This window comes from Equus przewalskii, chromosome 16, assembly GCF_037783145.1.
Source record: "Equus przewalskii isolate Varuska chromosome 16, EquPr2, whole genome shotgun sequence".
Taxonomy (NCBI): domain Eukaryota; kingdom Metazoa; phylum Chordata; class Mammalia; order Perissodactyla; family Equidae; genus Equus; species Equus przewalskii.
This window is the reverse complement of record NC_091846.1, coordinates 4,914,445-4,929,255: the sequence shown is the minus strand read 5'-3', so window position 1 is coordinate 4,929,255 and position 14,811 is coordinate 4,914,445. Positions and strand designations below refer to the sequence as shown.

General features: G+C 45.7%; 1 protein-coding gene across 4 annotated transcripts; it reads left to right on the top strand.

Moving 5' to 3' along the window:
* The first annotated feature begins 4,060 nt into the window (after positions 1-4,060).
* AMER2 (APC membrane recruitment protein 2) lies at positions 4,061-14,513 on the top strand. 4 transcript variants are annotated; one of them, XR_011528004.1, is made up of 3 exons: positions 4,068-5,829; positions 6,193-7,411; positions 7,540-14,513. XR_011528004.1 is itself a non-coding variant. In XM_070578630.1 (2 exons), exon 2 carries the CDS (start codon positions 4,968-4,970, stop codon positions 7,062-7,064), a length of 2,097 nt encoding a protein of 698 aa, XP_070434731.1. In that variant the 5' UTR covers positions 4,061-4,601; positions 4,909-4,967; the 3' UTR covers positions 7,065-14,513. The 4 variants fall into 4 exon arrangements, 2 of the variants coding, with proteins under 2 accessions (XP_070434731.1, XP_070434733.1); XR_011528003.1 differs by having other exon boundaries at positions 4,061-7,411; XM_070578630.1 differs by having other exon boundaries at positions 4,061-4,601; positions 4,909-14,513.
* The last annotated feature ends 298 nt before the right edge of the window (positions 14,514-14,811 follow it).

The window sequence follows — 14,811 nt, the reverse complement described above, 5'->3', positions numbered from 1 at the left end:
GAAGGAACCCGCCCGACTCTGAAACCTGGGATAGGATATTTTCTAAGAGAAGCTCTAGCCAAATAGCAGACCAGGAGAAAAGGGAATTCTGGGGAGGAGCAGACTAGTGGTAATGGTGTAACATGTTTCTCTGGCCACTCTGGCTTGCGTGCAGGAAATAGGAGAACAGTAACAGCCACGGTGTCTCTCTTGTTCTGTCCTGTGCACTACAGGGGACCTCTGATCCCGCTCAAGTTCATGGGTAATCCTGGAAGAACCCAGGGACCACCATATGTACACCAAGATCTAGTCTTCTTGACCAACACCATTTTCTTCCTTGTTTACTCTGGTTGCACTGGTACTGTCCCCTCATTGCTGGCAACCCCAGAAGTGCCATCTATGACCTTGAAATCTGCTGAGGGCCCACACTTGCTGGAACAGCCCACACCCAATTTGAATTCAACAATGTGAGTCCAAGGACATTCATGTCTGTGCCCAGGGCACTGGTGACTGGGTTGAAGGAATGAAGGTGAAGTGGATGCTGTCACAATTACTGGCAGTGATGCTTGTTGTGGGTTGAATTGTGTCCTCCAAAAGATATGTTGAAGTCTCAGGCCCTCATACCTGTGAATGTAACCTTATTTGGAAATAGGGTCTTTGCAGCTGTGACTAAGAAGTAAGTTAAGATGAGGTCATGCTGGACGGATTAGTGTGGGCCCTTAGTCCAATATGACTGGTGTCCTCATAAGAAGAGAAGAGACACAGACAGACATGGGGGAGAACAGCATGTGAAGATGGAGGCAGAGTTTACAATGATGTGTCTAGAAGCCAAGGGATGCCAGTGATTGCTGGCAGTAACCAGAAGCTTTGAGAGAAGCATAGAAACTGCCCAAATGGCAGGGCTGCCAGCTGCTGCACGGCCCGTGCCCCCTGGGGTCCACCAATGTTACAGAGAAGTGCTCATTTTGCTTTTATTTGGTCTTTTGTTTGCACACCTCCTTGCCCTGGATCCAGGTACAAATCCCTGGGGCCGGGCCGAGGGGACATCTTATGAGTGATGACCTGCTGAGCCCAGCACACCTCACTCCCTGAGCTTCCCGGGCACTCCAGAGCCTGCGGAGGATTCTGTCTCCTCTTGCAAGGAGCCCTTTCCCCTCAGTAGCCCTAGCTGTACTCCAGGGTTAATGTGGAAAATGAGGAGGTGTGCCGGGCTTTTACACTTGAATTTTTCTAATTAGAAATGAACTTCTCCTCTGCGGAAACCTATACCCAGAACAGCTATTAACCCCTAGTGAGAGCCGATGTTCAGAAAAAATCAGAAATCAAAATATGCAAAAGAAAACATAAGAACTTCAGTCTAGCTCAGGGTTTACTATGCTGAGACCTCTCTGGTCCTCACCCTGCTGGCCTTCGGCTGGAGCCTCATCGTCCCCAGGAAGGAGGGTACAGGAAAGTGCCAGTAGCATTGACCCCTGAGCCAAGCTCCCTGTAAGGGGCAACCCCACATTTCTCTTCCGGCATCTGTGCACTTCGTTTTGTGGTCTCTGCTTGTAAGAGGCCCATAGCATCCCTCAGAGGGCAAAGACAGGTGAGGGTCAAGGTTAACAAGGCTGGGCTCTTCCTGATAGTCCTCGTAACAAGGACATTTGAGGGTCTTCACTCACATCACAGGGTTTCTAGAGCTCGCCTTGGAGGGTAATCATGGTGCAGTGGGGTGGGGGGTGGAGATGGACGAGAGCACAGAGCTGACATTTCCAACTGGGCTGGGGTCCAGAGCAGGCTAAGTGAGCTGGAGACGGGACCTGTTGGTCCCAATTCAAGTATCACTTCCAAACTTTATTCATTAAACATGATCGCTTTAAAGACCTAGGGCAAATTTAAGGTAAAGCCAGCGGCCTCCTTAATGGGAATGCTGTGAAACGGACAGTTCCACAGCAGCAGCCACCGTGGCTGGGAGCGCAGCTGCTCACCCAGCCTTTCCCACATTATGTTCTGGGTGGTTCCCCTCAGAAAGACAATTCCACACAGTAAGTTTAGGACAAAGGCAGTGACTAGGCTGGTTAGAAGACACCCGGGAAAGGAACTGATGATGATGATGATGATGATGGGCTCTCAAATGTCTCCTCCTGTGTTTCTCTTATTTTTTTCCTCCTTTTGTTTATCCTCCTCCGCAGACACTCGCTAACCAGAGAGAAAAGCCCCGACTGAATGACAAACACTTCCTTGTGCCAAAAAAAGAAAAGCGTGCGCATGTTTCCAGCAAAACCCACTTGCTGTTTACACTTGGGAAGCATCCTATCATTTGGGAACAGCTTTGCTCTGAAACCTTTCCCCTCGGCCCCTTTCTCCACTCCTTTCCACTCTATTTTTCTGTTCGCTTTCTAAATGGGGGCAGGGCAGGGCAGTGGCAGGGAGGGGAGAAGGAATGAAAGAAGAAACCACAACCCAGAACAGGCTGCTTCCAGTAAAACTATCTTCACGGTCATGATCTGTCTTTCAGGGAAAAAAGTCACCATTTTGTGCAAATGCAATCTTTGCTTTGCCCCACGCCAGACTGTGAAGAGCAATTTCAGGTGTGAGTAAACCTTTGCAATGCTTCACAACAATGGCCTTTGCTTCAGGCTGCCACCCAACAATGTGACTGGGACTCTAACTATCGCCCCCACACCCCTCTCCCCTTGGCCCGGGGATCAGGGTGCTCTCCTCACCCACCTGTTTTTCTGGTAAGGCCCTTGTGAGCTGGCCTCACTCTCCCTTCTCTGATAGCCCTCTTAACAAGGACCGTGGGCTGGAGGACATTTGAGGGGCCTCACACCACAGCTGGTAAAGCTCACCTCGTCCAGGGCCTTTGGATGGTTCCTGGTCTCCTGGCTCTCTTCCACCTCAGGACCGAAGACTTGCCAGCAGGGTACCGTCCCCAGACTAAAGACTGCTTTGTCCTTTTCTCTTTGTTTGGATGTCTATGTCCCAAAGGGATGATATCTATCCCAAAGTCCTGGCCAAATTTCTCCTGGGGTGGGTGGGTGGGTGGGGAGGGGCCTCATGTAAATGAGGCTCCCATTCCGCTGTCCTGGTAGGTCAGAGCTCCCCAGTGGGTAAGCAGGTCTACCTTCTCCCAACTCTCAGGCTCAGGGGCGGAGAAGGGGCGATGTTTTAGCGACTACTTCATCTTTCCCTGATCCCCGTCCGTCATAAGCTCCTTCAGACTGATACAGTTGTGCGGTACGCCACGTATCGAAGCAATTGTACAGTGCATGTGAAAAAACTGAGGAAGATTTTCAACCATCCTTCAAAAGCTTGTGAAGAAATAACAAATGAGCTTCTCCTCCAAGTTCCTCAGCTGTTCTTCCCAGGCAGCGAGGACTCTGATTTCTCGTGGCAAGTGGTCACTTAGAATTGGGGAAAGCCTCTCACACCCTGTCCTGGTCCTGGAGAGAGGTCTGCTAACAGTGAGAGAGCCATGGGATCAGAAACCTCTCTAAATCTAAACTCTGATTTCTTAATTTTACAAAACAATGTTCTCAACAGAAAAGGGCAAGTATATGACTAATAACCCCAAGGCCTGAACTCAGACCAACTGTGTTCCATGTTATAGAAGCTTCAAAGGCCAACACACGTTATTAGTAAAACTCCAGCTTCAATCAGTGGGGACTGGGGTTTCTGGGTATAATGCAAGTAGCATAGAAAAAAGGAAGCTCACAATGATTAGGGAAAAGATTGATATTTGTATACACATGAAGATTACGTATTATGAAATAATATTTAATAAATAACAATGAATATATTATATATAATAAATATTATTACATATTTATTACATAATATTGCTAAATAATATTAAACACATTTAAATTATCTATGTGTACATACTTCTCCAAATTTCTTCTTTTTTTGCTAATAAACCCTCAGCTAAGATCACATCAGGTGCCAAGGTTACAATATTAGCAATCACCTTGGAAGTCAGAGCACAGAAATGACCCCCCAGCTGGGCTGTTCCCTGGGACGAGGTTTTCCTTTTCCCCAGATCAAGCAGCTGCAGAGACTCTCAGGCACTCAGGGACCCTGCCAGGCTTTTCCCTATCTCACCCGGGAAGGGGGCTACAGGACAGCCCTGGGGCATGTGCATGGTGGGTGGCAGCAGCAGAGGCAGGAGTAACGCCTGTGTCCTGCTGGATGGAAAATGAGGGGGTAGACCCTGGCCCCCAAGGACCACCTGTGGAGTGAACCTGAGATTCTCAAACTGTGTTCTCCATCCTCGGCTCCTCCATTGCGACCAAATGAGGCTGGGCAGTGCCTTCAGTGACCTCAGCCCCAGCAGCGGGAGTCTGGGATAAACGCCACGGTTGTCTCAAAGGACCGTTCGACTTCCATCTCACAGAACTGATGCACCTTCCTTGCAGACAGTTGCTAATTGGTTTTCGACTGATGGCCGGTGTTTACGTAGCAAGAATCAGAACCGCAATAATAACGATTCAACATCGACTAGGCGACTGTGCGCAGCGCTGGACAAGACACGGATGTAAACAGATGCTCCCTGCCTGCTCAGCTTGGTACCCAAATAATAAGGACAGACATGAAGGGCTTGGGAAAGGCATGAAGATTCATGAAGTTCAGGATAGGTGGTAAGAGAAATAAGCATTTCGCGTTGGGTTGAATTTCTTCGTGCATTTTGGGGGCATTTTGTGCTCCATGATTGGGCTTCTGGAAAGAGCGAGTCTAGGGAAGGAATCTGAAGGTGGGTACGATTGGCTAGAATTTGAACTCCATAACTGCGACTCTAATTCTGCAATCAGCTCGAGGCTCTGTTGCCTGCTCTTGCCACGGAAAAGCTATGCAGCACAAAGCCAAGCCGGATCCGAAGTGGGTTAGGGTATTATGTAAGCCCTTGGCGGGAGGGGAGATGGTCTTCTACGTGTGTTCCTTTTGCAGCAGCGGCGGCAGCGGCGGCGGCGGCAGCAGCGAGTGGCTCAGGTTGATTTAGAATACGGATGACAGTGGCCTGGCGCGAGCCCACGGCTGACGAAAGCTGCTTATCCAGCTCGGTTTCCATGGCGACGGGCGCGAGCAGCGGCGGCGGCGGCGGGGCTGTCAGCGAGCGCGGCGGCGGCGGTCGCGCGTCCGCGGGGGTCTGCAGGAGGAAGGAGGAGGCCGGGGTCCGGACCCTCGCGGCAGACATGGACTTGCATTGTGATTGTGCTGCCGAAACTCCGGCCGCCGAGCAGCCGTCGGGGAAGATTAATAAAGCTGCTTTCAAATTATTCAAGAAGAGGAAATCGGGTGGCACCATGCCCAGCATATTTGGGGTCAAAAACAAAGGGGATGGGAAAGGCTCGGGCTCGACGGGAATGGTGAGGAGCAGGACCCACGACGGGCTGGCCGAGGTGGTGGTGCTGGAGAGCAGCAGGAAGGAGGAGCCGCGCGGCGGGGGCGACGGGGGCGGCGGCGGGGGCGGCGGCGGCGGGGCTCGGCCGAACCCGGGTCCCCCCAGGGCTGCCGTGCCCGGCGTGGGCTCCCTGGCCAACAGCTCGGTGGCGAAGTCACACAGCTTCTTCTCCCTTTTGAAGAAGAACGGGCGATCCGAAAATGGCAAAGGGGAGCAGGCAGATGCAAGCAAGGCTGGCGGCAAACAAAAGAGGGGGCTGAAAGGGCTCTTCAGCAGTATGCGCTGGCACAAGAAGGACAAGCGGGCCAAGGAGGAGGACAAGGGGGAGCGCGCGGGGGCGCCGGGCGGCCGCGTCCTGGTCCTGCCGGGGTCGCTCACCGCCAGCCTGGAGTGCGTCAAGGAGGAAACGCCCCGACCCGCCAGCGAGCCGGAGGAGCCCCGCCAGGACGCCCCGCGGGGCCCAGCAGGTGAGCCCGGAGGGGGAGAGCCGGCGCCGGCCGAAGTGCGGACCCGCCGAGAGGCCGAGAGCCCCGGGGTCCCTCACGCCGAAAGCGCCCGGGGAGAGGACGCCGCGGGGCATCGGCGCGCCGACACGCCCGGGGCACCCCCCGAGCTGGGCGCTGCGGAGGCCCAGACGGCAGAGGATGCTTCCAGGACAGGTGACGTTCCGATAAAGACCGTCCCCCCTGTCGACTCCGAGTGCGGCAGCGGCCGAGCGTCTGCCGTCCCCGACCCCTCCTCTGTCGACCCACCCTCAGACCCATCGGCCGATCGTATTTGTTTGATGTTTTCTGACGTGACTTCACTGAAAAGCTTTGACTCTCTTACAGGCTGTGGAGATATTATTGCAGACCAAGAGGACGAGGCAGGTCCCAGCTGTGACAAGCATGCCCCCGGGCCAGGCAAGCCAGTTCTCTCTAAAAAGAACCCCAGCGTGGTGGCCTACCAAGGAGGAGGGGAGGAGATGGCCAGCCCGGATGAGGTGGACGACACCTATCTCCAGGAATTCTGGGACATGCTGTCCCAGACTGAGGACCAAGGACAAGGGCCCCAAGAGGGAGCGGCTAAGGCAGCAGCAGCAGCACTGGAGACCAAGGTGGTACCTGAGACCTCCAAAGATGCCAGGTGTGCAGAAGGGGCCAAGGACGTGTCCTTGGTCAAGCGCAGGAGGCTCAACCGGATTCCCATTGAGCTCCAGCCGAAGGAGGAGCCTCAGCACCCGGAGAAGGAGCAGCAGGAAGGAGTCCCCAACAGTGACGAGGGCTACTGGGATTCCACCACCCCTGGCCCAGAGGAAGACGGCACCAACAGTGGGAAAAAGGCGGGCATCCCCCGGGACAGCTACAGTGGCGACGCCCTCTACGATCTCTACGCTGATCCCGACGCGAGCCCGGCAGCCCTTCCCGCCAACGAGGAGACGTCCTGCGTGTCCCGGTTAAAGCCTGTGTCTCCAGGCACCATCACCTGTCCCCTGCGAACACCAGGCAGTTTGCTGAAGGACTCGAAGATCCCTATCAGCATCAAGCACCTCGCGAACCTTCCATCCAGCCATCCCGTAGTGCACCAGCAACCAGCCAGGAGTGAGATGCCCAGAACAAAAATCCCCGTTTCCAAAGTGCTGGTCCGCAGGGTCAGCAACCGGGGCTTAGCTGGGACCACCATCCGCGCAGCGGCGTGCCACGACAGTGCCAAAAAATTGTGAGGTCTCCGAGGCCAAGGTGGATGGACCACATGTCAAGGAATACAACTTTCCCTGGAAATCACTAAAATAAGTTTTGTTTCCCCTAAAGAAAGGCTTTTAGGACGTCCCTGCTGCAGAGCCTGGACTGAGGAGGTCTTTGTGCCGCCAGTAGGGGCAGGATCCACCCGAGAGGGGGAGCTACACATGGGATTCTCCTCTCAAGATAAGTCCCTGAGAATTCTTTTCAAGCACTTTTTCTTTTTTACCTTTTTAAAAATCTTTTTTCTTTCTTTTTTTCTTTGATGCACTGAACACTCAGAGGCCACCTTTACTTGCCTTTGCAGAAAACAGGACATAATCAAACCTAGGTAAGCACCATGCCGTGATATTTGGCTGCCGTGGTCCACAGAGCCTGGAGGAACCACTGGGAGGACCAGAGGGGCCCTCCTCTTCCCTGATGCTTTCCTTCCTACCTTATTTTCCTTTTCCTTTCCAGGAAAAAAACGACCCTTTGTTGTATCACTGTGTGGGAAACACCTACAAAGGTGAAAGAGCCAGGTATTTACCTGAGGAGCAGGAGGGGGGATCATTGATGGGCAGAAAACTTGCCTTCTTTCAGTTGCTAGGTATGCAAACAGGTAAATACCGACCACTAGGACAACAAGGGAGAGTCTGGGTTGGTTGGTTTAGATCATTCCTTTGGCGAGAAATAAAAAGCTCAGCAGAGCACGTTTTTCCCTTTTTTTTTTTTTTCCACCCAGTGCAGAAATCAGGATCAGGGAAAGATTTCACTAAATGCCAATAGCCACAGTATTTTAGCATTTATAAACTCTGTAACCTTTTCATGTGTAGATAATGCATATTTTACAGTTTATTCAGCTGTTAACATTTTATAATCTGTCAGTAACCTCAAGTCTAAAATCTGGTTTTATAGCTAGATATGGTAACTGTCCCCAAACCATTGATGTTCTTTTATGTGCTGTGACCAGAAGCAGTTCTGTTTTGTTTTATATGGGTTCTCTGGCTCTCAATGCAGAAAAAAAGATCTATTGTGTTGATGTGTCAGAGGAATGGTTCTGCCTTGTCTTGGGTAAGGGTCTATTCGTTTCTCACCCCCAACCCTGGTGTTCAGAAATTTGACCTTGGTTATAAAAATTTTGGATTCAACCATTCCTCAATATGGGGAGTCCAAAATGAGGAACACGTAAAGAAAAACAATAGAAAACTATAGTTTTTCATGTTATCGGACTTTTGCTTTATAGACTTGTATCTGAGACAGATATGTTCAGAATATGACACTGGCAAGCTTACGTATCCTAAACACTTTATGCCAAGATTTTTTTGAAAAGTGGTTGACTTCGACACATATTTTCTATTATTTTAGATAAAACACTTATTTCAGAAAGGGTTACCGTATGCCTACTTGGAGTGATACACTGAACCAGTGCCTAAAATGCTATTAGTGCCCCATGATTATATCACATCCTCTTTGAAATGCACTTCAGTGTATTTAATCAGAAGACCGGGGCCTCTGCTGGGAGGTGCCTCACAGTCTCAGGAAGGTTAGACACATTCAAGGGGAATTACACGCATGTAAATGCCATAAGCCCTTCTATGTAACTCTAGTTTTCCAGAGAGATTGCCCTAATAACCAACTGATACTACCTTTGCTTTTAAAGTTTCTTCTCTGTTTTATAAAGGAAAGAATAAAGCAAGTTGAGTATATGAAAACCTATTTTAATAATATGGAGGAAGTAACAAAATGAGCAGGCGTCAAAGGAAAACAGATTTGAGCCAGTAGCACAAAGCAGGTTGTTCCTCATTTTAAATTTATAATGATTTGATTAGAAGAGGTGGTAGAGATTTGCTGAGTTTCTTTATTAGTCAGATTACTGGCTTTTATTGCTTTGTGTCAGATCCTTAATGTTATTACAAAGTAATGTTTTAATGTTGAATTTTCTTATGTCGGTAGATGAAGTCCTGTACTCAGACAGAAGCACTCTGAATACACCACCAGGAACTCATACAGTAACTCACACTTACACGTGCCCATGCACTCAGCTGTGCACAAACCAACAGACAAAGGCAGCTACTGTAAACCCAGAAATATTTTAGAAATTATTTCTGTCTTTAGAAAAGCAATTTAAATTTGATTTAACACTGATAGTACTATTTAGACTCAAAATACATTCATTTTTCCCTAGTGAATGGAAAGAACATAAATTTTATTCCTAGCTATAAAACAAAGGATCTTTATTTTCTTCTTGCACACTTTCCTGCAAGGGTTATTTTCTTCTCTGCATGGATTCTTGACAAAGTTATATTAGTTCATTTGTTCAATTGTACAGGAAAGTTAAGAGTATCTGAAGTACTAATGAGAATATTGTAATAGTACAAGCGGTCTATTTACTTGTTTTGTAAGCACTGGAACAAACTATTTTTGCTTTCACAGCTTGGGGACTTATTTCTGCATTTACACCACTATGCTGTGTCTTCTTTTCTAAGTAAAGGAAAATGTCAGCCAAGTTTATTTTACTTTCTCCTTCCTGTCAACCGGTTAGACAAGATTTAAAATGTTTTCTTTTATAATTCTTTTCTTCATATATTTCCCACGTTTTTTATTCTATATCTTTAAGAATTCCACCCACACCAGTCAAATGAAGAATTCAGGCAACGAATTAAAGGGCCTCAATCGCTTGATGGGAAATCCGGGCCAATGCAAGAAGAGTGTGTCTTAATCTTTTCCAACCACAGACAAGGGATAAAGTTGCTTTTTTGTGCCAAGGGCTACTTTCATTTACGTTTGTGAAGACTCTCTTTTAGAATTTTAATAGATTTACATTCCAATTATTAATGCATTATCTAATTTGGCCCTATTTGCTGATATTTTTAGGGAAAGGATTGGATATGGGCTGATGACAAACTTTCCTGTGTATATATGATTCTGAAATACTTGGTTGATTAAGTCGCTTTAGGCAAAGAGCTGGCCAGTGTAGAGAGGAAAAGTCAAATCAATTGTTGGCCCTGAATTTATCGGTCAGTTCGATAGCTCTGCATGAAGACAGCCTGGCTTTAAAACCTCCATCGCACAGACGATGTTTCCTGACCCACTCTGCTTCAGCACCAATGGCGGTTGATGCTTTTAATCTTCCATTAGCACCAACTGGGAGAAATTTTACCACAGCATTTTTAATAATTGCAGGAGGAAATAGATTTTTATTATTTCCCCTAATAAACAATGGAATATAGAACATTAGGAACTTCCTTTAGATACATTTCCACAAATTATCTGCCAATTAAAATACAAAGTGTTGAATATCTGTGAAAATGATGCCTTTCTGAGTGTAAAGGGTTTACTCAGTCTCAGAAGTAGTTTTCAAGTATTTGCACTTAAATGAATATTCAAATAACCCTTTGCTTACACAGTTGTCAAGGTAAAGAGACTGTATTAGGTATCAAGATTTCTTTGACTGAACTTTCTGAGTTTTCATTATTTACATCTTTGTCAGGTTAAGTTTTGGAGACTTTTTACTGTCCACTTCTTTTGGAGAGATTGGGTAATGTGCTCGTGGTCCTCTCCCTTTGTCTCCATGCTGTTGGCTTAGTGCCCTTGGATAGCAGTACTGGGACCCTTGTCGCGATGGTAGTGTGTTTTGACACTTCTTAGTGGAACGTCTTTCCTGCTTGTAGTTGTACCAGACTTCTCTCCTGAAGTGTGACTATCTGGGCTTGGCCCCTGGGCCTGGCTTCCGCTGAGAAACGTTCCAATACATTCACATATACTTCACCCCCCCTTGTCATTCTTAATAAATTAATTCAAGAATTTTATTCTCTTAAACAAAGGAAAAGCATTGCTGTAGCCTCTTACCACTCCTGATGACCTGAGAATGCTCAGTTAAAAGTACCTGGGTGAAATAAGAGGAGAAACCCAAATACCTTGGCCTAACCCCCCTTCCCTCCCCCTTCTCTAGGCAGACCAAGGGATGAACACACTTCTCATTTGTGTACACTCTGCCTTAGGAATTTTGAATTTGTTATCCACAAATATTTATAAAACAGTTTGAGACCAAAAGGCTAGTATGGCGGACTGGTATTTTCTATGTAGCCATGTGGGGAAGCAAGAGGCAAGCTTTTACCTCCTAAAAAGAAGCAGGCTACAATATTGTCAGGTGGTAGGCAAGTGTGGTCCTTTCTTAAGGGCAGTCATTGACACTGTGACCCGTCTTGCTCTGAGGATGTTCTGACGGCTGTTGTGGATTGCTTCTCAGAGCCTTTTCACTGTGATGATGATTTAAACAATAGCCACTTATAAAGAAAGTTATTATCTCACTGCAGATAGTGTCTTCAAGGAGTCATTCAGAATGCTAGTTTCATGATTATGGAAAGGAGTTCCTTCTCAAACTGGAAAAGGAAAGATTGAACCAGTCACAAAGACTCCAGATCTGAAACTGGGCACATTTTATGACTGCTATTTACTTTAATTCAATGCAACCCATATTCCTGGGGCATACACTGTACCTAAATCTTAAGAAAAGCCCATTCAGTTTGGAGCTCACACATAGCTGTGTTGTAATTGGACTTTCTTAATATTTTTTAAAACCATCTTGATTTTATTTTATCTATCTTTGTTTTGTTGCTTATAGTTTGTGGGGTGGAGCAGAATGGCTGAGGTTGAACACGGGCGATGTGGATTAAGCCACACAAATTCCTCTAAAAATAATAATTATCATAACAATGATTAACATTTATCGAAGACTTAGTAAGTTCCAGTGATTGCTAGGAGCGTTACAAATATTTACTTAGTCCTCTTAACAGCCATGTGAGTTAGGCAAAATCTCCCTAATATGCCATCTTTAATTCACCTTTTTTGTTTGTCTCCATCCCATTCCATCTCTCTCTCTCTTTTCCCCTAGTCTTTGCAGCAGGGATGGAGAATCTTTAGTGACTCATGGTAGTAGGGAAGCTAAGAACTGCTTAATATCTTTCAGCAGAAGCAAAGCTAACCTATGTCAGAAGCTGAAAATGGTATTGTGTCCAAGACGGTGGTGCTCCCATTGCTCACAGGGAAACCGGCCACTGTCGCACAGTTAATAGGCTAACAATCTGCCTTCCTTTGGAGGCTCCTCTCTTTCTTGGGATTAACTTCAAACGTGTGGACAGAAATCTCTTCTGCTGTCATGGAAGCACTTCTTCCCTGCTGGGATGTCAGTCATTCCAAGCACCCTTCACTTGTTGCTTTTCCAACTTCAGCCCAGTCTAAGCTTGTTCTGGGTGTTCTGTGTTATTGTTTGAATAGGAGCAGCCTGGGGAATCCCTGGCCTGGATACATTTCTGAGCCTCAGACATAAGCTCCTGTCTCTTTCAAAAGTAGCGCATCCTATGTTCTGTCTACAGCCGTTGAATCCTGGCCTATCTTTTCTGATTCATTAATTCGTTCAACTAATATTTGTCGAATAGCTACAAATCAGTCACCATGAATCTGAGTACTTTATATTAAATTAAAATTAATGTATTAAGGTAAAATCCTGTGTGTTTACGCCGTGCCGGGATGACGCTGTGTACTTGCCTTTGCGTTGCTCTCTCCGCTGTTCACAAGAACCGTGCAAGGTGGGTGTTGGCTCCACTCTACAGAGGAAGAAAATGATGCTCACAAAGGTGAAATACCTTGTCCAAAGTCACCCATTTAATAAGAACGGACAGAATTTAAACCAGAAGTCTAACTCTGTAGCTCATGCTTTAATTATAATCCTTTTTTGGCCGTAGGATTCAATCTTTGCGTAACTTGTTTTACGTAACAAACTGATCAAAGTTCTGAAATGCAAGAGCCAAACCAGATTTTTGATTGTGGATACCGTTAAAACCATGACTAGTTTAGTCAAAGGTGAACTTGGTTTTTTTAAGAAAAATTGCTTGATGGCTTTTATATGTGCAAGTCTAGAAGGTAGATCTCGGAGTCTAGCAGGTTTTTTTTCTCACCTGGGCCAGTCAAAATTTTGGACCATATTCACCAATTATTTTAGAGTTACATACTGGCAGGTCTACATACGGATTTTATAATCTGATGACGCTTTGTCAATAAGAAAACCAAAAGCAGTTTCGGGAGTGAACTCAACAGATTGCTGTCTGAGTTTTCTTCCACTCTGATTCTCCTGAGATGCCACTCTCAGCATTTAGGGAAAATCCGTTTGAAATTGCATCACGGTCACAATTAATGAGGTTATTTTACTAACACGTGGGCTGCCTACACTTGGTAAAATGCTTTTTTAATGAATTCTACATTTCATTTTAATGGGAGGTAATAGAAGATTTCAATAACAGATGGTCATTCTACTGAATTGTAAACTGGGGTAATTTTTGGAAATTATTCGGTGATTGGGTAGAGTAACTCTCTGTTCTATGTGAGAAGATCCATTTTTAATAAGTTACTGGTTATTGGAGACATATTAAACTTTCCCACATACCTACCGAATCACTTGGTAACTCAAGCTGAAATACTAAAAATATCGGGTCAAATTGCATAGGGACATAGAGTAGACACACAGTAAATACTCGTTAACATGTCATGAGTGGCCCCAGGTAGCCTGAAGGAATCAGTGAACCTTCTCGAATATCTGCATTACAACCATTTATCCCCCACTACACAGTTACGTCTAGATAAAGGAGGAGAAACTCTAACCAAGTAATATTTAACATTTTTATTGCTTCCAGGATAAATTTAACTGGATGTGGAGGACCTGATAGTGGTAGCTTTATCAAGAATATCAGGGAGAATGGTTTTGATGCTACAGGAAAAGTCAATTCTTGTCCTTTTCACTTGACTCCAGCTATCTACCAGGCTCATTGCTAACTGCAGGTTTTGCCCAAGATATTTATATGAAATATCTCAGTGTAATACAGGAAATTGCAGGTTATTTGAAAACAATGATAAAGAAAACCCAAATGAGAGACTCCCTTTCTATAATTAATTTTCCTGAGAGTCAGGCATGTCTTTGAGGACAAGCTTTTGGCTGTATTATTTTTGTGCACAGGAGGAAAATTGTTAGTAGGTTTATATATATTATTTTTATAATAGAATGTTAAACTCCCCCAAAACATCAAAAATTGTCTCCTAGAACTACTCTATGTTTTTGAAACTTGTTTTAACAAAGGATTCTAAATAGCAATAGGGTCTTTTCTCCTTTCTCCACTCCAATGGTTTAATGGGGTAGATGAACCAATGTTTATATTTTTAAACCTGTAAATATTTTATTTTGGGTATTTTGTATATTTGTTGATATAATTCCATTTTGTGCATATGTATCATTGTGCATGTTGCCGTTTTTGATAGTCACTCTTAATGAATGTAAGAAGCTTGGACTAATAGCACTTTTCTTGTTTCATTCAAACATCTTAAATTGAAAATACGACACTGCCATTTTAACTGTTGTGTTTAAGTCAGTCAATAAATTTCGTTACTCCTTTACATTTAAAGTGATTTCCATTGGTTGTTATTTTTCCAGGATGAATTTTATTTCCATCTTCTTCAATTTTTAGAAGGTATACTGATGATGATGATAATGATGATGCAGGTGTGTGTGTGTGTGTGTGTATGTGTGGTTGGTGAAAATACCAATGGGGAGGCCCTTATTTCTTTCCACACTTTGTAAACAAGTGAAAAATTATTGTTTGGTTTGGGCAGTTGCCTTTTGAAAAGCTTATTTGTTATTCTGACTCTGCTCTGATTTCTGAGCCTTTTACTCAGAAAATCTCCATTCCTTGTAAGCCCATG